General features: G+C 50.0%; 1 protein-coding gene across 2 annotated transcripts in view; it reads right to left on the bottom strand.

The window, feature by feature from the left end:
• Positions 1 to 634: 634 nt before the first annotated feature.
• The window catches only part of LOC114866081 (glutamate receptor ionotropic, kainate 5-like), a 52,887-nt gene continuing 31,547 nt past the window's right edge, over positions 635 to 21,974 (bottom strand). Inside the window, exons 4-21 of one of the 2 annotated variants that reach the window (XM_029167725.3) lie at positions 19,524 to 19,688; positions 19,295 to 19,392; positions 18,429 to 18,594; positions 17,111 to 17,289; positions 16,296 to 16,349; positions 13,291 to 13,452; positions 11,728 to 11,880; positions 11,002 to 11,106; positions 10,431 to 10,538; positions 10,147 to 10,350; positions 8,209 to 8,322; positions 7,065 to 7,174; positions 6,760 to 6,933; positions 5,690 to 5,855; positions 5,182 to 5,407; positions 3,369 to 3,497; positions 2,900 to 3,021; positions 635 to 2,360 (exon numbers count right to left, since the gene is read on the bottom strand). In XM_029167725.3, the coding sequence (XP_029023558.1) occupies positions 1,611 to 2,360; positions 2,900 to 3,021; positions 3,369 to 3,497; positions 5,182 to 5,407; positions 5,690 to 5,855; positions 6,760 to 6,933; positions 7,065 to 7,174; positions 8,209 to 8,322; positions 10,147 to 10,350; positions 10,431 to 10,538; positions 11,002 to 11,106; positions 11,728 to 11,880; positions 13,291 to 13,452; positions 16,296 to 16,349; positions 17,111 to 17,289; positions 18,429 to 18,594; positions 19,295 to 19,392; positions 19,524 to 19,688 (3,185 nt within the window). In that variant the 3' untranslated portion in view covers positions 635 to 1,610. Of the gene's footprint in view, positions 2,361 to 2,821; positions 3,022 to 3,368; positions 3,498 to 5,181; positions 5,408 to 5,689; positions 5,856 to 6,759; positions 6,934 to 7,064; positions 7,175 to 8,208; positions 8,323 to 10,146; positions 10,351 to 10,430; positions 10,539 to 11,001; positions 11,107 to 11,727; positions 11,881 to 13,290; positions 13,453 to 16,295; positions 16,350 to 17,110; positions 17,290 to 18,428; positions 18,595 to 19,294; positions 19,393 to 19,523; positions 19,689 to 21,974 lie in introns of both variants that reach the window. The other variant, XM_029167724.3, reaches the window with a different exon arrangement.

Below are 21,974 nucleotides of genomic sequence, written 5' to 3'. Positions count from 1 at the left end.
CTCATTATCAAGCATCAAACCTTCACAAGTGACTTATTGCGTGTTGATGCCTGTGGACGCTAGGACTCTGAGCTTCAGTTGTTGTGGTGATTGAACACAGATGTTTCTTCATTTCACTCACTCACTATTTTTTCTCACCTAGTTAAATCACAGCGTTGCTTGGAAGGGGTTGAATGTGAAGCTTCTTCAGGTTTGTGTGGTTTGGTCTTGTCTGTGTCTGACGATCAACCATTGACTCTGGTTGTGACACATTTATCACTTAGCTGCTCATAAACGTGTCACTTTAGTCTGGATGAGTCTCAACTCTCAGCACCTCGTGGTATTTAAAGAGAAACTGAGCTGAATACATTTTCAGAGAGTTCAGTTCAGTTGAGTCTCCGTAGGACCCAGATGTGTTGGCCAGTAGCGCCCTCTGCTGGACGCAACGTGTGTTACACTGCTGAGCTCCATATGTTACGCATAAGATTAAACTATATAAATGTGATAATTATTAGCAGCGCCCTCTGATGGTTGTGCTCCTCTATGACATTTTCTTAAATATTAACATTCTGACGCGTGGATGGACGAATATATGCATCTTATACATGTTTTTAACCAGTTCAAAGGTTTTAGGTGAATCAAAACGTCCACTTCAGTGTTTTGATACATTAAATGATCATTTTTAATTGTTTTTATTCCAAACATGTTTCTATATATCGAACATCAGAGGACCAGCTCCTCCTGAAGTCACCTCACACACCATCATCAGTAATAACGATCAGAGTGGAGCCGTCACAGTAATGTCCATCTGCCCTACGGCTCGGCTAAGTTCTGCTGGTACAAATCTGAGGGGGGAGGAACAGGTATGCAGGACACACTCTTCATTTTCTCTCTCTCTCTCTCTCTCTCTCTCTCTCTCTCTCTCTCTCTCTCTCACACACACACACACACACACACACACACACACACACACACACAAAAATCACCCATTTAAACATATTTTACATTTACATTTCTGTGGATGAGGTCCAGGCACTGCTTGTTACCAGGGCAACAGGAACCACGTCTCTAGCTGATCTGGTGACAATGTGCATGAAAAAGCACTTTCACCACAACCAGGTGATGGTGCCGTGGACAGCACTTAAATGTGGCACCATATGGAATCTCCATGATGTTAGCTTCAAAACATTAGGATGGATGAGAACTTCTAAACCTCCAACAAATGATAAGTGGGCTGAGGTAGTTCACTGATCAGATCATTAAACCAGAGGAGCAGACATGGACACAGGCTGAAGGACAAATCTGCTGAAAGCAAGAACTACCCCAGCCCAGCTTCCCCCAGCAGAACCGCTCTGCAGCCGGACCCTGGGCTCAGTGTTCAGGTCTGAGTCCGGCTCGCTTGGCTCTGAGGCTGATGACTCCTGAATGAACTGAATGTGGCTGCTCTCCTCCCCACGCAGGCCCGGTCCAAAGCAAAGAGGAGTTCAGTCCAGCCACTGTAGAAGCTTCCTGCTATGAGCTGCTGGGTTCTAATGAACCCCCCCTCCCTCCGACAGGCGTTTGGAGAGAACTGACTGTGTCACTGGTGTATCGGCACCGTTTGCAGACCCCTCCTCATAATACACCTCCTCTCAGTCTGTGGGTGGGTGTGCGGGCGTCTTGGCCGGGGGCAGAGGTCTGGGCGGAGGTGCTGGTTTGGATGCGGCCCGTCGTGGGCTCGCTGCCCCTCCGCCCCCATCGCTGTCAGCTCTGTCTGTGTGAATGGGGGGAGGGGGCGGCGGGAGGCGGGGCAGCGACATGGAGCCGTGGTGGTAGTGGAGGTGGTGGTGGGGGTTGTGGCGGAGGTGGTGACCCGGCGGAGGCGCCGAGGGCGGGACCCTGGAGCAGGAGGAGGCGGAGGAAGAGGAGGACGGGGGAGGAGGTGGGGGAGGCGTGAGCGAGGTCGGCCGCAGACTCTGGATCCGCCGGCACTCCTGGCAGATGCGCACGTGGCTGCAGCTCTGCAGGAAGCTGCGAGCGCTGGTGGGCGGGGCCAGGACGGACGCCGGAGGAGGGGGCGGGGGCGTGGGCGTGTGGGCGCCCAGAGCGGCCCCCAGGAGCCTCTGGGGGCCGGGGCCCAAATCTGGGAATCCTCCCGTTCCCGGCCCCATCCCTGACAGCGCCCCCGTCAGCGGACCGGCACCGCTGTACAGTTTGCCGTTACTGAGACGCATCTCCCGCACCAGGCGGATGGGCCGGGGGGCCGCCAGAGCCAGGCGGGACGGGGGGCGCAGAACCCCACCCCCAGCGCTGCTCAGAGGCCGCCGGCGCCGAGAACGCAAATTCTTCCTACAGGAGACGGCGTTCCGGAACTCCGTCAGCATCTCCTGGCAGACGGACACCTGCAAAATGGCCAGAGTCAGACCGGGTCGGTCCACAACGCAGGCGACACCAACACCTAAAGGAGGAGTTTACATTCACAGAGTCTCTGCATCTGCTTTAAATGAATAAATATTAGTTCATTCTTCAAGTGCCTCCTATCAGACCAGTGTTATCTGGGAATGTGTGTGTATTCGTGTTTTTAGCCGGGGCACGAAGTCAAATAACTGACAGATAAATGAGGAGCAAATGAAAGTCAAAGCCCGACTGTATCTGCAGAGGACGAGCCAACAGGCAAATACAAATGGAGCCGGCACCGTGCGGCGTGTAGCGGCACAAAGAACCCTTCACCTCCGGCTCTGATCCGACTCGTGCTGCATTTGGCCACGTGTTGGTGATGTGACGTGTATATGTGCAGTTCTACAAGCTACAACCATCAAACAACAGTGCAATGACAGGACAAACACACAGGCGTGGGACCTACTGAAGACTCTGAGCTGAGCTTGAGGCCGTGGGTGGAGGACGGGAGAGGAAGAGGAGGAGGAGGAGGATGAAGGTTTACCTCGTCCGTCTCAGCCGTGCGCCGCGTGGACCACACAAACTCCATTATGGCCACGAAGACAGCGATGATGAGGCCACAGATCAGGACCACGAAGATTCCTCCGATGTTCTCCATGCCGAGACCTGGAAACAGCGACGCAGAGCAGAATCCTCAGGCTGGATGTCCAGACTGAGCCCCGTCTGTGCTGGTAAACAGAGTCACGGCAGCTGAACGGCCTCGCGCTCAGCAGGGACGACGGGATCGATTCCTGCTGCTCAAAACATGACCTGAGTGGGAAAATCCATCTGGTCCTGCTCAACGGCTTTCTGTGGGTCAGTGAAAATGGACGGACCCGACGCTGGAGCATGGCTCGTTCTCAGCTGCAACAGCTGCTTACGTCTGCTGGAACCTTCAGCTGGCCCGTGTTCTGGTCGGGTTCTGACCCGCTGCCTTCCTACGTGGGTAAAGCAGAGGATGGTTCTGTGCTCACCTTTGGCCCGGTGATCCTCCTCTTTGGGGCACTGCCCCCCCTCCCACCAGCGTCTCTTCAGGATCTCCAGCCTGTTGCTCTCCTGCATCTGGAGGATGCCCAGAGTGATCTCGTCTCTGAACGGAGAACCTGCAGGAGCAGAGGAGCTCAGCTTTACTGTCTCTTCAGCACCTTTAGTCTCAGGCACTAACTTTGTCTGCTGGTTTTGGAAACGTCTCTGGTGGAACAATGATGAATCAGGTCTGATCTATGTTCCAGATGTGCTGCTCTCTCTTCTGTTCCCAGCTCTTATTCTGAAAGTGTCACTTCCTGTTTCGTGCTGTCTGTGCCTGGTAGCTTGACTCCTTATTCTCCTTATTCTCAGGATGCTCCGCGACTTCCTCCAAATGACAGAAATCACTGTCTGTCTGGTGCTGGAGCCTATCCCAGCTGGCTATGGGTGAGAGGCAGGCTACACCCTGGACGGGTAATGCATGATTTTGGATAGTGGGACCCATGCGAACACGGGGAGAACACACAGAAAGGCACCCGGGCCGAATCGAACCCAAGCCCCCTTATGGACTTAACTTCAATAATTAACTCTTTCAAGTCGTCCACTTGTCTTTTAGACCCAATCGCAACCAGATTTTTGGTCCTGAACTTCTTGGTAAGAAGTTCTACCTTTAATCAGCTCGTTCATATTAAATCAAATCACACCCATCCTGTCTGTGCTCGGTTGTTGCTTATTGTTGTTGCTGTGCTCTTCTCTCTCTCTCTCTATTGAATTGAATTGTGTCTGATTCCTCTATTCCTGTCTGCGCATGTGAGTTTGTCATATAACAGAGGATAATAACAGAATCATATTCATAATAGACGTCATGTTATTCATGCTGACGCTTAGTTGTAGGAGTTTTCATGTGAGAGGATATTGTGGCCATGTCCATTAGCTGAACCCAAACTCACTGGCTCACTCTCAGTCAGACCCAGTCGGGCTGTGAACCCAGGACACTGGGTCAATCTGCTGCTTTTATTTGAGTTACTAGACGCCCTAACAGACACTCGTGTTTCCCTCTGTTCTCCATTACTGCTCCAACCAGGAACAGTCTGGCAGATGATGTGAAGTCGGTGTAATGGAAAAATTTTACCTTAGTGCTATTTCTTATCCAACACACTCATCATGTGCTGGTTAGATGCAATACTGAACATTCTTACACAAACAATTAATCTCTTGTGCCCTGACGTACATCAAGTCTAAACATCTGATGCTCCATTTGACTGACTAATAATTTATGATATATGTTTGTCTTTTACACCCGGACTCTGGCTCCATCCTATCTGACTCCCCACCAGACCCAAGGCTGTTAAAGCGAATGCATCTTGTCTTGGAAGCTCGGTGTTCCTTCCTTTGGATAATAAGACATGACGATGCAGAAGTGAGAAAGCAAACATTCTCACTCACAGTGAGATAAGGTGGCGCAAACAATTCCATTGCTGCAGAGAGACATTCCACCAGAGCCAGAGAAAGGGGTTAGAAGGCAGAAACAACTTGAGGATCGTGGGCTCTTTGCATCACACCTTCGTGGTGTGTGCACTGATCTCAGCTGGTTTTTGGTTTGTTGATGTGCACGATCAACATCCATGCTTTTTATTTGCTTTCCCCATTATTTTTATTTTCTTTATTATTTCAATAAATCGCACAAAAGGACAACTCTCTCTCATCTACTTCTTTATGGAAAATTTCCACCACAGTCGGACACAGGTGAGATGTCTCCGAGTTCAGGATTCAGAATCGTATTGGATAGAGTTAGTCAGAGCTCAGAAGCGACCCGCTCACCCAGGGGCATGCCGATGCCGTAGCCTTTGGTGTCCAGCAGCCCTCCGATCTGCGTGAGGTTGCAGTTGAGGCTGCGGTAGTACTCGTTCATGGTGCTCTCCATCAGGAAGGCGTACTTGGAGTTGAGCACGCGGGCAATGCCTTCCTCTGTGCTCTTCACAAACACGCTAGGCTGCTTGGAGTTCATGTAGTTCCACATTCGCTGGTACGTCTGGTATCGTGAGTTCTGGAGGCATGAGAGTTGGATGAGAACAGATCAAGGCTTCTGAACCCAGCAGGGGGTCACAGAGAGGATGGATCATGAGAACCTTCTGAGTAGCAGAGCGGGCCCGGATGGACCCACGTTCTGTTCAGCACCTCTCTGTCACCTCAATCAGTCACATTAAAGTCAGACTGTTCAGCTTATTTATCAGGCGTCTGCAGCTCTGAGGGTTGTTTCACGTGTGAAGCCTGATTCATTGTCTCATCTCCCCGTCACTACTCATCTGCATTCGTGAAGCAGTCTCACCATGAAGAAGGTCATGGTGGAGCCTCCGTGGATGGTGCCGTACTGGATGTTGGTTTGGTCGGCCAGATCGTCCGCAGACTCAATGGGAACCTCCATCCTCTGCACGGTAAGGAACGCAGCCAGGTTGGCCGTGTAGGACGAGATGATGATCAGCGTGAACGCCCACCTGGGAGGAGAGAGAGCGAGAGCCTTCAGACGCGGACGGACGGACGGAAGGACGGACGGACGGACGGACGGACGAAGAGACAGGCGGGCGGAGAGACAGACAGACAGACAGAGACAGACAGACAGACAGACAGACAGACAGACACACACACACACACACACACACACACACACACACACACACACACACACACACACACACACACACACACACACACAGCTGCAGAGCTCCTGCTTCGTGGCCCTGGTGAGAGCTGTCAGAGGAAACATGCTGCACCATCTGTCAGACGACTACTGGGGCAGAGGGAGGAGCACAGCGACTGCAAGCTTGATGTCAATGTCCACCACCAGATTGAGAAAAAAAGTCAAACAATAAATTGGAAATGTGAAAGAAAAGCACCACCCAAGAGCTGAAACCCATATCCGCTGCAGAAATGAGTGGTCTTGAGGGGCCGCGGGTCCGACACTGCTTCGTGGTGGCTCAGTTAGAGCGTTGGCTTGTGGAGCGAAGGTCCCAGGTTCAACGCCCACCGAAGCCATTCACATGTCACTGACCTGCACTAGGTCCACGGGCGCCGCACTGTGGCTGCCCACTGCTCCCATCAGAGGATGGGGAAAAATGCAGAGGTTCATTCCCCCAATGTGGGATCAAAAAGGTTCAGTTATTATTATTGTGAAGGTTTGGTGCAGAGGAGTGGAGATAAAACACAAGAAAATGACTTTGTTCTTTACAACCAAGTCCTGTTGGTCTGTCCCTGCGTTCTGTAAAGGACGTTCCGCACCACATACACACATATTGAGCCGTTCATTATGTTTAAAGCGAGCAGTGCCTCAGTCCCACCGACCCAAGCTGCAGGTGATGAGCAGCAAATGACAGACTGTGCGCTTGTTGTGTCAGTACCAACCAGACGCCGCTGACGCAGCGCGTGGACAGAGCGCGGGGCATGATCTCTGAGCCCTGCTGCATGAAGCCGCCCACTGGGAACCACAGGCTGTTCCCCAACGTGTACTGGTTCTCCAGGAAGTCCCGCCGCTCCCGCAGGCACGGGTGGGGGTTGTACCACTCGTACGGGCTGAGTCTGCAGGACGAGACGGACGGAACCGCAGCAGAGAAATGGCATCGTTCAGGTGTGAGCAGCTCCACACAGGAAAAGCAACAAGCTTTAAGCAAACACAATGGAGCAGTCCAGCACAGAGACAGGTGTGTTACCTGGCAGCCAGGAAGAGGACGCAGCTGACGGCGAGGTAGGCCAGCAGCATGAAGAGCCAGACAGCCGGGGAGAACGGGTCCAGGAAGGAGAAGTAGCCCGGTTTCCTGCCCTGGAAGGCAAGCGAGGCCTGTTAGCGAGGCTCATCTGTCAGTGAGTCACAGCAGAGACCAGACGCGACGCTCAGTGAGCGCTCTTGGTAATTACACGTGTGAAGCGCAGACAGTTCTTACGAGCACCTGCAGCCACAGCCTGTTTCCCTTTGTTTCACCACATGCTGACACAGGTCACAGCTCATAGGTGGATCCTCAGCTCGAGCGGATGCTGGATGCACCGCTGGTGATGCTTCAGCTCCGCTAGTGTGAATACGTCCATGAGCCTTTAGCTGCTTTGACTAGTGGCCATAATGATCTCAGTGTTTAGTGCAGTGGATTTACGGCGCCTCGGCTCACAGACGCTGGGTTTCTGCTGCCCATCGAGGTGACGGAGCTGAAATCAGCTGCTACCGTGGAAACGTGCTCAACTTAATCTGTAAATAAACGCTTAAGAAAATGAAGAGACGCTGCTGTGTCGGACACGTTCGGCAGCCGAGTGATCAGCCAGTCGATACGAGGCTGGAGGTGAATGCCGATGAGCTGCACACGCAGGATCTGCAGCTCATCACAGCAGACGCGACGTCACAAACAGACAAAGGTTCTCCCTCAGTCCAGAACCAAGCGTAAACAGGAGCCTGCTGGCTCCAGAGACATCTCACGCAATAATACGCCTCTCAAAATGACAAAGTAACGCCTGGAGAGATCATCACATCAGCTACTCCCACATCCCACGGACGCTGGAGCAGTTTGATGTGGTTCTGATCGAGGCCACAGACCACACGCTCGGTGACTTCTACCCAAATGTTCAACCTCAGCGAGGTTTCAGATTCCAGCAGCAGCGGAATCCTCCCTGTCTGTTCTGATGCCCTCTGCCTTCCCAGAACCCAGAGGACCCCAGGACCCGAGCAGGAGAAGCTGCAGCAGCGTCTCCAGACAGTGAGTGAGAGGTGCCTGTGTCAATCTCCAGGCTCGAAGACAAACGGACCAGCATCTGTAACAGTCTGAGGTCATGCATTATCACAGACACTGCGTTAGAAAGGTCAGGCTTTACCAGATGAACGCGGTACAGGATGCTGATGCCCAGAGTCATGAAGGGCTTGGAGAAGTCGATCACCTTCTCCCTCTCCGAGGTGATGGTGAAGCCGGCCACGGCCAGGTCGGCCTTCTGCAGAGACAGGGGCAAACACACGTGGTCACCTTTCCATGCATTGTGCGCTCACTGTCTGATGAATGAGCTGTGATTCCTCCTCCAGTGAAAGCTGCTCTTTCCTGTTGTCTTTCCAGGGTTAATGCTTAATGCCGGCGTCTCTGCCGCCTGGTAATCTGGCTGTAAAGTCGCCAGGTGACTCCAGTTAAGCGGCCATCGCTCCTGAACCCTCCATTAGATGATCAAACCTCCCCTCAGAGACTGGGCCGTGTTTAATGTATGAAGTATTGAAGAAATGGTACAGCATTTGTTAGTGGATGCATTTTGGCCCAGTGACTAGTTAGAGCAGCTCCCAGACGACCATGGACCCAAACCTGCCAGATCCAAACACAGACGCTTTAAACTCGTCACATCGACACTGAAGACAATCACATCATTGATCCCAACCTGTGGACCTCCCCCATTATCTGATGTGGGTCTGGGGGTCACCCAGTCCAGGGTGAGCTCAACCCTCCTCATGTCTGGATCTGTTTGCTTCCCTGTGTGTGTGTGTGTGTGTGTGTGTGTGTGTGTGTGTGTGTGTGTGTGTGTGTGTGTGTGTGTGTGTGTGTGTGTGTGTTCAAGTTCAGCATTCAGCGTTTCTGAACCTGACAAACATGTTTGGTCTGTTTTTATTCAATTTTCATTGTGTTTTCCAGCAGCTACTCATGAAAATATTTTGCATCTGAATGTGTATTTAACCTTGAGGCGAATAAACGGGGCAGAGTGGAATTAAAGCTAAACGATAATCTCATTAAGGTCAAAGTCAACAGGGAAACACAGAGTGGATCCATAGAGGAGCATTTATCTGGGCCCCAGACGCCTCCACACACTTTAATTAACACTTAATTGATTAACGAGTAGACACTTGTTAAACGGGTTTCTTCCACTTTCATCAGACTCTTGGGCCTCGTCTAGTGTGTGTGTACAGTTGTTCACCTCAGACATTTCCAATGTGGGACAGAAGGTTTAATTAAAACAGAGCCGGTAGATCAAGGCAGCGGCGCCGCGCAGGGGGAGGCGGACGAGACCGGGACAGTTCCCACATTTACATAAAATGCACAAAGACACTTACAGATGAAAGTGTGTGAATACCTGCTGGTGCGTGTCTGTGGATGATCCCGCTGTGTAATTGAAACAACTTTGTATAATTAGTAACAGAAAAGACCCTTGATTAGTTCTTAATGGCTGCACACACACAACAGTCAGCAGCATCGGCTGTGTGTGACAACACACATACAGTAACATTAGAGGAGAATCTGTATATTTACGCTGCTGCACTAATGTGACCACATATAAACACGTGCTAATGATTGATGACCATCATTAGTCTGGTGCATTTCCACATTTAAATCATCAAGTTCATGTTTCAGCTTGACACACAATCTCTGTAATGCACGACTGTCGTTTCTGGGTCCGTTGTCATGGCAACAGGAGGGCGGTGGGAGGCTGGAAGTGGTGTGAGAGTCGCTGACACTAACGACAGTGGTGGAGAGCCGAGGACGAATTCAGGTGTTTCCTCACTTTACTGTAACTTGAGCTGAGACTAATTTAAGCTGTGGCAGAAAACTGGGATGATCTGACCAGGGTCTGAACATCTGGGGGAGTCGACATTTCGGCTTAGAGAGGTGCATATTTTTTTCAGGAGGCCTAATGTTTGGAGTGAAGGGAACGTTTGAGGGCAGTGAACACATTCTGGAAACTGTTCTAGCTGAATTTATGACGTGTTACACCCTTTTGCAAGTCAAGTACATTTTTGATTGTCTATGTCGTTAGCTGTTAGCTCGTTAGCTGGTCACTCACCCTGTTGATGAGCTCCCCCACCATGCCGGTCCAGCTGCCGTTGGGCTCCGGGGCTCCGTACAGGCCGTCGTCCACCAGCTTGATCTTGAAGGAGAACTTCAGGATGTCGGCGAGCTCCCGCAGCATGTCCACGCAGAAGCCCTCGTACTGCTCGCTTCCCTGGAAGTCCTGGTAATTGGACTTGCGCATCACGTACGGGTTTTCCTGCCACAAGCAAAGATACAACATCTGGTTCACAGAGGCAGCGTTTAATACCTAAGTAATTCCATCCACATGCCCTTTACCAGTATTGTGGTGACAATCAGAGTCTTGTTGGCCAGCGTCTCTGATGCGTTGAGGTCCAGGGAGGTGGAGTTCATGGCCAAGGTGTTGTTGGAGAACCAGACACCAATCTGAAAACCACAGAACAGGCCAAAGCTGGAAGCAAGTTGCTCAAGTCTTAGAGGTGAACTAAACTCCTGAACCTGGACTCATCAGTGTCACAAAAAGCAGAGAAAACAGAAGACCCAGCTTCTGAGACAGGGCAACTAACCCTATTGTGAGTGCAAACTTCATTGAAACGCTATGTGTTTGAAAGGCAGAGACAGAAATGCCTCCAGAACCAATGGTAAGATCAATGCTGCTCCTGACTGACTCTTCAGACCTCACAGGGTCTTAAATTAGACTCAGTCCATCCCATCCTTCGACCTCGTGACCCTGTCTGACCTTTATCCTCCATTGGATCCTCTGTCTGACGAGTTTTACAAAGATGCTCGTTTCCTTTCTTTAAAAAGCTGTGAGCAACAGAATTTTCAAAGTTTTTTTTTCGAAGTTTCACTGGCTGCATCATCTGCATCACCACGTTGGCCTGCTGACCTCTTTGTGACCAGCTGGACGCTTCTCCAGGATCTTTAGGGTGTAATTGGTCCTCTGGCCTTTGCTGTTAAACTCGATGTGACCCGTCAGACCATCGTACTCCACCTGGAAGTAAACAGAGAGACATCTATTGTGGAACCATGCGCTCAAGTTCTCAGTATTGATCCAGGTGTTGTTTAGTTTAAATGATGGTCTCTGCACAGAGACAAAAACACAGAGATTCCTCAGACCTTTGCGATTTATCTCCTGACTCCACCTACGTGTCTCAATGTTAATACTTCCTCAGACATCAGGGTCCAAAGAGGAAAAGAACCAGAGCCTCGAACCTGCTGCAGTAGCAGCAGTAAAACCAGGTTTGAATGAGCGTTTCATCAGATCAGTAACAGCTGCGAGTGTTCTCACATAACCGAGCTTTGTCTGATGTGTGTGAGTGCATGTGAGTAACGTGGAATGTGAAATCAGACAGATGGCACAGATAAGAAAGAGAGAGGCAGACATGAAGGGAAGGACAGAGGAAATGAAAGAGGAGATGAGAGGAGAGACACCGTGAGACCAGGAAGCAGCACCTCAGCTCCGATCTGCCTTAAATTCCTCCCAAGCATCACATTTAGTAGATGTGGCGAGAGAAAAGCCGTGTTCTAACGTCACCACAGGTTTCCAGGGCTTGAACCCGTTTTGGGTCCGTTCAGCTTCAAGAGGCAGACAAACTGCTGCTGGAGCACGTACCATGCGGAGGTAGTTCATGAGGCTGGTCCCGTGCTGCCAGATGAGCGGAGACGTGCAGCTGAGCGGCTTCACTCCGATCTCCTGGCTGCGGTTCAGCTCCCGCACGGCACTCACCACCACATGAGCCGCGTCGAACATCAGGGCCGACGACAGCTGCAACACAAAGCCACCAGAGCTGAGAGAGGGAATCACCTCCACACATCACACGTGTCCTTAAAGCTGCACCAGCTGCTACGCTTTCACCACCAGGGGGCAGCACACGCAGCTCATTACTTCTATTACAGCATCTCTTAGGACCCGATGAGGAAAAACTGAGGGCAAATCTGGGACCTGAAACAGGTCCATCGTCTGTGAGGAGCAGTTTGGCTGATTAGTCCCACACCACACTGGATCCTTACAAAAAGCGTGTGTGTGAACGGTAGCGGAGGGAGGAGGCTGCAATTACGGCTGCTATCGCTGCGTTCGGAGTGCGGCTCATGCAGCTCAGTGATGCTATCGCAGCCGGCGCGCTGCTCTGCTTGGTCAGTTGTCAGTCAAAGTGACACTCAGGGAATCAGACAAATTGTGTGAAGGCAGAGCTGCAAAGTCTGTCGGCTGCTGATAAAAAAGATGGATGTATGACTGAGTGTGATTGGAGTTGTCTCCGAGTGGATGGTTTCAGGCTGCATGATGATAACTAATTACAGTTTGAAGAGACAAAGATAGAAGCGCTGAGATAGAGACGGAACGAGCTAAAAATCACTGTGCAGCTGCTTCACTTCTGGCTTGAAGTCACACAGATCTGTGAGAAATGAGTGGAGATAATGACACGGCAACAATGCGCTTATAGACGTATCCGCTCACAGCACCCTGGGCTGATCAGCTGACACCTGATCCACTGGATCCCACGGTTTCACCCTAAACCACCAAGGATTGTTCCTAAAACCAACAAGTGAAAACGACGTTTCTGGAGCATTCAATGCTTCTCAGGTAAACGCCTTTATCCAGTAATGATTATTACTTTTGACAGCTGACTGGGCTTCATGATTTTAATTACAGACCATAACCATCACAGCTGTGCAACAAACCAGTTGATGCTTTATGTTGTGTGTGTTCTCTGTCCCTACACATAGCATCTTTCGTCCTGCTCTTACCTTTATTAAAGCTGTCTGATGCAGCGTTGCTACAAACAAGCCCTGAACATATGATTTGTGCTGATGGATCTATTCATTGCACTCGAGCAGATTGTTGGAGATCAGAATAAAATCAGGTGAAGGCACAAGTGCAGAGCTCACAGTCTGTGTTTTAGCAGTTGGTACAATAGTGCTCTATAATATGTATAATTAGCTGGTATGACAGACCAGCAGCTCAGCCTCTGGCTGCGCAGGACCCGCTGTTCACACGCTGATCGTGTTTGACCTGTCGCTCTGCAGCATCAGTCCTCCAGTCTGTGGATGCATCTCCAAGACGACGCAACTTCATCTTCAGGAGAGGTGGGATGTGTCTCAGGATGTAAACGACTGTAACCATGGTTACTGTGATGAGGTGGCCTCACACATGCATGAACACATGCAGCTCCCTCACCGCGGGGCCGGGGTACGGGCTGATGTCACAGCCCTCCCTCCAGGACAGGTTGAGGCTCCTGATAAACTCCAGGTAGAAAGGGTGGCTGCTGTTCAGCATGGAGAAGCCCACGATGTTGGATTGGTCATCCACCACGTCGTCCAGTCGGAGCAGAGGAAAATCCTGCAGGAAATGAGGAGAGACAAGCAGAGAAGGTCGGACCTTTGCCCCGTGAGCAGCATGTTTACTAAAGCGAGTGAAGTGTGAACGAGGAGCAGGAGCGAAGACATTTTAAATTCAGAGCAGGGCATCAAGGTTTGAAAAAAAGGTGGACATCAAAAGCTTCACGGTTTCAAAAGGACTTCAAATAGTCCTTGAAGGTGAGCCGGCATCGTGCTAAAGTTTGCAGTAAAACAAACCAGAATCAAACTGTCAGGAAACGCTGAGCAGCCTTCAGGTGAGCACACACCTGCGGACGGAACTGGCTCAGAGGGTGAAGTCATCAGACGTCTTCCATCAAACAGGTGGAAACCTCCAGCTCCAGTCAAACCTTCTGGCTTCAGATTCCGTGTGATTCGCGTGTTCAGCTGCAGCCAAGTCCGCTCTCAGAGTGTTGCTGCCACACGGATCCGGGCGACAAATGTTCAGAGCAGAGCTGAGAGCATGGAGCCCAGGATGTGAAGCCTCCAGCTGCCAGTTACCAGCTGTGGGTCTGTTCACCTGGACACTCGCAGCCGCTGCCCACAGGCCGCTGCTTCACTCTTTCCTGTCAGGTTAACGGCTCCTGAAGTCATTCCTGAGGGCGGCACAAGCCCAGAAGGAATGATGAGAACCTGAAGGTTCTCTGAAGATTCTACTAGATTCTATCCATACGTTGTGTTTCCTTTTAAAGCATGGCTAATGCCCTGTAACCCTCTGACCGACGAGCATCTGCTGTAGCGTAAAGTCCTGTACCCGTGTGCCGTCAGTCTGTTGACAGATACACACCACACGCTCCACTGATTCCTCCACCTGGCAACAATCACACAACCCTCACTGGTCTTTTCCCATGAATGTTCTAATCTCTTATTTAGTTTTGTGACCCGAACTTAGATTTATATCCTGCCTACTCCTGGATGAAAATGCTTTTATTGATAATAGAGCTGAGCTGGAGTCTGAGCACAGAATAACTAGCTTGGCCTTGTTTCACCTCTTCTACACTACATCCTCTACATTTCAGTGGAATCATGATTCAGTGTGGGAATGTGAATCCTGAACTTTCCGGCACATGATTGTTATTTACCATAGACCAATCATACTTGCAGAACTAACCATGGTGGAGTTACTGTCAGTGACACTAGGGGACAATGCTGTGGTCACTGACCACAGCTGTGCTGCTCATATCATGTGCCCTTTGCCCTCTCACTCTCCCAGCTCGGCACCAGAGCCTTGGATGCTGGATTTGTTGTGTGCCTCCTAAATTCAACACAGCACGGTCGCAATGCTTGCGCCTGAACTACTTCCAGCTTCTGAAGTGACATTTTGGCTGTTGACTCAAAACTCCCATAATCCAGATCTGATCTGATCAGTGCTACATGAATACATACAGTAAGTACATACATAGTGTTCATTGCTCCTCCGCTTGTTCCCCAGTTTGAACCAGACAAACATCTTCTTACACTTATTAAGGACTTCCAGACTTGTCTGGAGGCTGAGGTCCCATGTCAATCCTCTGATGTCTAGATGATGGGCTGCTCCTTTAACCATAAGATGGATTGATCTGGGTCTCTATCAACATGCAGGGCCTCTTTCCTCGGCTTTTCTTGTCTGATTCACCATTCATTTTCTGTTGACCTGCTGTATGACCTTTCTCTTTCCCATCACTTAAACTTCACTATAAGCCACACTGTGCTCTCCTCCACAACTACAACACTTTGGTCTTTGTTTGCAGTCACACTGTCCATAATCACAATCCCCTCCACATCTTGCACATCTTCTTCCTTTGTTTATTGCAGCTGTATACTCAAACCTTTGGTCAAACATTTTGACTAATTTCCATATAATCGTCAGCTAAGACTCACCTGTCAGGCCAGGTGTGTTCAGTCAATGAAAAGCTGGAAAAGCTAACTGACACACCTGATCAAGGTAATTAGCATAGAGAGCTGGAAATCCAGCAGGGACACACGCCCTTGAGGACCAGAGCTCCACACATGGTCTACCGAGATCGTCCTGACAACCAAAAGGCCCCAGTCTATCGCTAGGTTCTCTGTTCCAACAGCAAAGCTCAATGTCACCTCTGCCTGTGTTTCTGTCACTTCCTGGTTTTGACTGTGGCCACGCCCCCTACACCACAATCCACATCAACTTCCTGTTTGCTTTGTCTACTTTGTGAATCACAGACGACATCTTATACCTGCTGCTCCTTCAGGTTGTTTCTTGTTTTCTGTGGTTTGCTCTCTGGTTGTAATTCGTTTTCTAGTTAGCGTTAGCTTTTCTCACTATATCTTTGTTGTGCTAAGCTTCTTTGTGCTTGTTATCAAATTTTTTAGTTCTTGTGATGTGACCAAGTCTTCATGGGATTAGTCAGGACCCAGAGTCCCTTTCACAGTCTATAATTGTCCTTGTTTTATATCAAACCTTGTTCGTGTTTCAGAAACTACAATGAAGCATGAATACAAACAAACAGGAGATACACAGTAAACTAGAAAAACATGGCAACACTGACCACAGCTGTGCTGCTTCATGTCAATCTGATCGGTCTCAAACAAAATAAGAGCAGAAGTGATAGGACAAATGTTTTTAAGAGCACAGCGCTAAAGGGAAGAATATGACTGACTGAAAAAGTGACAGTTTGATAATGAGGACAATGCAGGAGGACACAGCTGAATGAGGTAGACTAGATGCTACAGCAGACCCACAAATAAAGAGTAAGAAAAAGGGAAATGCAACAAAAACAGGACAATGAAGCATTACAGTAAAAAAAACAAGGATGACCCTCGCTCTGAGAACGATGATGAAGAGTGAGCGAATGAGGATGATGCTCTTACCATGGTGGTGAGGATGTACTTGTAGAAGGCCGACATCATCCCCAGCTCATTGGCCTGCAAGTCACCAAAGAAGAAGAAGAGTGTGAAGCGAAGCTGCTCCACAACATGAAAGCACAGTTAAGCCTCAGAGGAAGAAACAATACCTAACTAACTTGACTTGACTGACTTATTTGCCTTCTGTCTGAGGTTTAAATCTCTGTTTGTCAAACATCTCATTAATTTACTGTCAAATACAGTAATTCATGTTGGTCCTCATACAGTAGGCCTGGTTGAACAGAATGTTGAGCCCACAGAGGCTGTGAGGACACTAATTTTTATAAACATATTCTGGGCAATTCAGCAGCTGAATGTGTTTTGATCATCAACTAGGTTACACTGGTTCATTCCGTGGTCAGGGAGAGACCTCTGACTCTACTCTGGCTTGTGTGATGTGACTGTCCTTGTTATCAAGCCATTTCTAAGCTGCTGCTGCAGTTTCAGGCACTCTCTATGCAGAATCTGACATAATCTGACTTCAGATCCAAACTGGGATAAACCACAGCCTGACACCTGTGACATCTACTTTGATTAATCCACTAATCTCTAGCAAACAGGCTTTCCTGCAGCCTGCCTGCCTCAGGTTGACAAGGAAAGGGCCCAACGCAACAGTGGCCGAGTAGTTGGTAAAGAGAGCGTTGGTAAATGAGTATTGTCTGTTCTATTCCCCAGTTTGGCAGAAAAGAACCACCAACCACACGGAAGGAATTGTGCAAAGCGTCAAAGGGTTGGTCACAGTCCAGACTAAGGTGGCTGCGTTTGCTCCACAGCTCACTGACCTTCCGGAGGACGTGGTATGAGATGGAGGCATTGGCATCGATTATGATAGTGGCCACTTTGTCGTCGCGGATCTCCTTCAGCAGCGGCGTAGGGTCCAGACTGTCATCCAGCATCCGAACCGACAGCGTCTCCCTTGAGATGAGGAAGCGCCGGACCAGCTCCTCGAGCCGCAGGAGGCCTGCAGGAAACAGCGAGCCGTAAATCAGCTCAGCTCGCCACAGCGCTCGGCTTGTTTACCTACAAAATTACAGCTTTGACTTATAAAAGGTTTCAGAAATTGATGGGATCATTAGGAGACAAATAACTTTTGCTGCTCCAAAGACTTGAAGCGGCAATAAACAGACGAGGATGAGGGCGATTGTGTTGAAGGTCCATTAATTTTCCACTGGCAGAATAAATGTGGCCTCTTTGACTGAGTGTTGATACTGTTTATAAATCATGAATTAACCAGTTGGTTTTGATCTATTGGCCAAATTCAACTTCCACTGATTTTGTCACTTTTTGAATTAGTTCCTCCTATGGGCAGCATAAAATGTTGATGCATGTTACGCTGCTGATTTCATGTGTTTTCATGTACAATAAGTTCTAAACAAGAGCACAAGAGCCTAAAAATAAGCAGCTCTAATCCAGCTGTTGGATTTTTCTTCCTCCATCGCATGCATCATCTCCGGTCAGCATTCAGATGTCCCGTCTCGTCTGTCCCTGACAGGAGCAGCGGGATGTCTGTCTAATCGCTGCCATAAAGCTTTCATCAGGCCCGGCTGGTTTAACAGGCCATTGGCACCGTACACCACAACAATACGGGCCCCTTAAACACCATTGTTAACGGCACCTCCAGCAAAAAACATGCCCGGAGCGGAAGAGACGGCACTGGATGCAGCTAAAGACACACACTGTCACAAGGTGTGGACACAGGAAGTGGTCAGAGCCTGTCAATGCCACGACTCAGTGTGGAAGGCCGGGAACAGACTGATGCAGGGTCCTGGGCCATACGGAACCATTGTTGTCGTATCAGTGACATTAGAGTCAGAAATTGTTGACCTCCGCTCACAGGAAACATTCAAACCAAAGGATTAGTTGGCTTTGCGTCAATAATCCTTAGGGTCACGTCACTGCACAGTTTCTATGGAGCAACGACATGAGACGACACACGATCAGTCAGAAATGACTGAACCAGGTCCATCAGAGGCTCAGACCAGTGGAGCAGCTCATCACTCATCAGCACATTATTGAACATGTCCTAGTTTTATTAAAGCCTCACTGGGCTTTTAAACCATAGCTCTACTGGTTCTGAACGGGATGGTGGCGGCGACTCACACTCGGCCTTGGCACAGATCAGGCTGGTCGTCGGGAAGCCGAATGAACGCAAGATGGAGCCGATGGCGAGACTCATGTCCTCGTTACTCGGGTAGAGCGTCACCGAGGCGAAGCGCAGGTACGGCAGCTTGGGGGTTTCCTCCGGACCGATCTTCACGTGGGGGATCTGAGGAAATGAGGCAGAGCGGCAGCAATCGTTAGGTCGAGTCAGAACCAAGAAACTGTGAAGAAAGGAGAGGAAAGCAGGAAGACGACAGATAAGAGAGGGGAAGGTTTTAATCAGACTCATAGGCTCGCTGATAACAGAGTCTTTGTTCAGTTTCAAAAAAGGAAAAAAAGAAATTACCAAAGTGTCTAATGCAGAAATGGAACGTTTGGACTAACACAGCTTTAAACTGAGCCAGACACAAGGTCCAGTTACTGGAGAAGTGCACAGACACCAGAGGATGGAGAGGCCCATTTCCAAGTCACCGAGTCCCTGTGAGCGCAGTTAAATCCATCATTAGAAAGCAGAGGGAAAAAGGGGATTAGCGAGGAGGCCACCAGGACACCTGCAGCGCTTCAAGCTTCCAGGGGTGAAATGGAAGTGATGGAGCAGAACTCAGAGGAACCAAGCGCTGGCGCTGGGTTTGACATCAGTGTGTGGCTGAGGGATCAGGTTAGCGATTTAACCTCCATTCACCGTAAACTGTAATTAGCTCAGCTCGACTTCACTCTGATCTGCACAGCTTATGTTCAACCCAAGAATCCAGTAACGTTAGACCTGCCGGCGACAGGAAATGGATACGAAGCTGGACCGGCGGATGGAGATTCACCCGGAGGCGGGTCCGGCCTGTGGCTCACCCCTCGCTGCACCCTTTGATTACCTCTTTCTCCCCACAGATGTGACTGATGGTGGACCCGGAGGCGGGGCTGGAGGCGGGGCCGATCACTGAAACCACGCCCTTCGGCAGGATCTGACACACTGCGCAAGAAAAAACAAAAGACAAGCACATGTTTGTGTGGAGGAGGAAACACTGAGGGCAAACTACTAAAACCCTGAAGCTTCCTACTCAATAAAAGCTAGCACCTCGTCGCTCCACTGCATGTACTTACTGGTGTCAGTGGTGTCGTACTGGGAGTCCTTCTGCAGCTCGTACACGTCCACCTCCACTCTGGCCTGGGACGATCCCTCCATCAGACTGTTGATGTTCTCCCTCGCCAGCGCCAGAGCCAGACGCTCGCCGCGGCCGCACACCGACTGGTCGTCCAAAATGGCGGCTGGTGGGAGGAGAGACAGAGGTTTTCCAGCGGTTCTGATTCTGTTCATTCTCAACCAGAGCAGGCAGTTCTGCTGTGAGTGCCTCTCAGTCCTGTCCCTGTTCTTAAAGTTCAGGCTGCTCTCCTTCCTTTCACCACTTCTCCATGTGAATGAAGCGACTGTGATGCTTCTCCTCCTTCCTTTGTCTTTCCTCTCTCCAAAAGCTGGACTGTTTGCATGACGCTTTTGGACAAAGAGGAAGCTTTTAGGAGCGCTGATGTCTGAGGAATGTGATTCATTCCTCATTTTGTCCGCTCTCATACCTCTTTGTCCCTTCTTTCAGAGATGAAGCTCAGTCACTGTTGCCACTTTTGTTTTTATTGCCCTCACTGCTTCTCAGCGAACGTGAGAATGTAAAAAACAAGAGCTTTCACACATCACAGGTTAATAAGAGCCCGGACCGACCCGGACCAGGTCATGGCAGCGTCCTGTCAGAAGCTGAATCAGGGATGGACTGTGAGTCATCAGGCCGTCACATGCTCCAGTCTGACTGGATGTTGGGCTGTGACACTAAACTCTAAATCAATAATGTAAGTAAGTGTAACAAGCAGCTGCTGCTGCTGGCGGCCATTTGTTCTGGGTTTGATTTGTGTTTCATAAATAATGAACACTTCTCTGGGCGAAGGACGAGGCCATTTATTGTGTCCTTCCCCAAAGAGACTGACTGAGTTTTTCTCCCTTTTAGTGAAAGACAAGGAGAAACAGATGGTGGTGGTGAACCAGCATCTGCAAGTCAGGTAGAAGAATCGTCCTCAACCAGAGCCGAAGCTGGAAGTCCTTTACACAGAACATGATCCGGTGGCGGTTCCCACGACACAAATGAGCAGGAACGCTGAAAGTCTCTGGGAGCTCCATTCTACTTTGTGGTACAGCAGCCTCCTCAACCTTGTGCTGAACTGTAAAGCGTCCTTTACCTTAGAAAACTCCAGCTGAGAGTCTGCAGCTCAGTATCTTCTCAAGGTGCTGGGAACTCAGAGCGACACAGAGAAAGAAGATGAGCCGGCGATAAGGAGTCTCCTCCAGCCGCCTCGGCAGCCAGCGACACTATCTCTGTGTACACAGTGTGTGGCTCTGGGTCTCTGAGACCTCACACACACACTGGACAAAGACAGATGAAGATGAAGAGGAGTAATCACAGCAGGTCAAACACTTGAACTCCAACTTTTTTCGAGTGGAGTCTCTGCGTTTTCTGCTCCGTGAGGAGCTGTGAGCGGCCGAGTGCGACAGCAGCTCGCAGCTCGTTAACATTTAAGTATCACAAGGCAGAAGGAAGCCATCAAAGAACAGATCTGAGTCATTATCCCCCATTAAAGACGAAGCAGGAGCAGCAGTGATCAGCTGCATCACTGTCTGCTGCTTCCTCTACAGGCGACAACACGTACAGTAGCTGGACACGAGCCACGCTTTGACCTGCAGGAGGCAAAGAGAGCGCTGAAATCCCTGGGTTCAACCTCTGGGGATCCAGAATAAGGAGATACCTTAATGCTGTGATAATACTGTGGGGTTGCATCAAATAAAGAGCAGAGGACGGATGAACGCGCCTCAGTCAGGTCAACCTCTGCCTGGGTCACCTGGCACCACTGGATACTGGTCAGACTGGTCCAGCGTGTTGCAGCTTCAGTGGAAGCTCCGTTGTCCGCTCCGCGCTGATGCAGGACGTTTGCTCCTGTTCGCTTCTCTCGCTGTCATGTAGCGTAACAACCCAGCGCCTCCTGCTGTGCCCTCATTGCTGCACTCTGTGTTGGTGCGTGTGCTGCTGGTGGATCACCTGCTGACAGGCCTTTTAAACAGCGTTTACTCCGGTGAGAGGCCTCCCCTCCGCCTCCTGGCCACCGGTGCACAAACGTCATCTCGTATTTATGTAGAGAGGTTTTGTTCGGTGTAAATCTCCCTTATTGAAGCAGAAGTAGCTGAGGACTGATTTCATTTCTTCCCTGGAGGCGGCAGTGCCTTACTGAACATGGACTAACAGCTTTTCTTGTCGCTTCCCACCTTGGGGCTTCCTGCTGTTTACGTGATATGAAGGTGGGAGCGTCCAGTGACGCTGTGCTGCCTCGCGTTGGTTGAGAACAACCTCCTCTGTGCTCTCCGTGATGTATTGATTCCTGTTCTCAGCATCCAAGCTCTGACAAAGCATGGCTTAGGTGTGAACGTGTGATGTATCAGATTCCTGAGCCTTCGCTGTGATCGTTACCAACAGACCCATGGGGCCATGAGCCTCCTAGTGTCCAGGTCTGCTTCCTTCT

Source organism: Betta splendens, chromosome 11, assembly GCF_900634795.4.
Source record: "Betta splendens chromosome 11, fBetSpl5.4, whole genome shotgun sequence".
Taxonomy (NCBI): domain Eukaryota; kingdom Metazoa; phylum Chordata; class Actinopteri; order Anabantiformes; family Osphronemidae; genus Betta; species Betta splendens.
The sequence above is the reverse complement of the archived record's forward strand: the minus strand, read 5'-3'. Positions and strand labels throughout refer to the sequence as shown.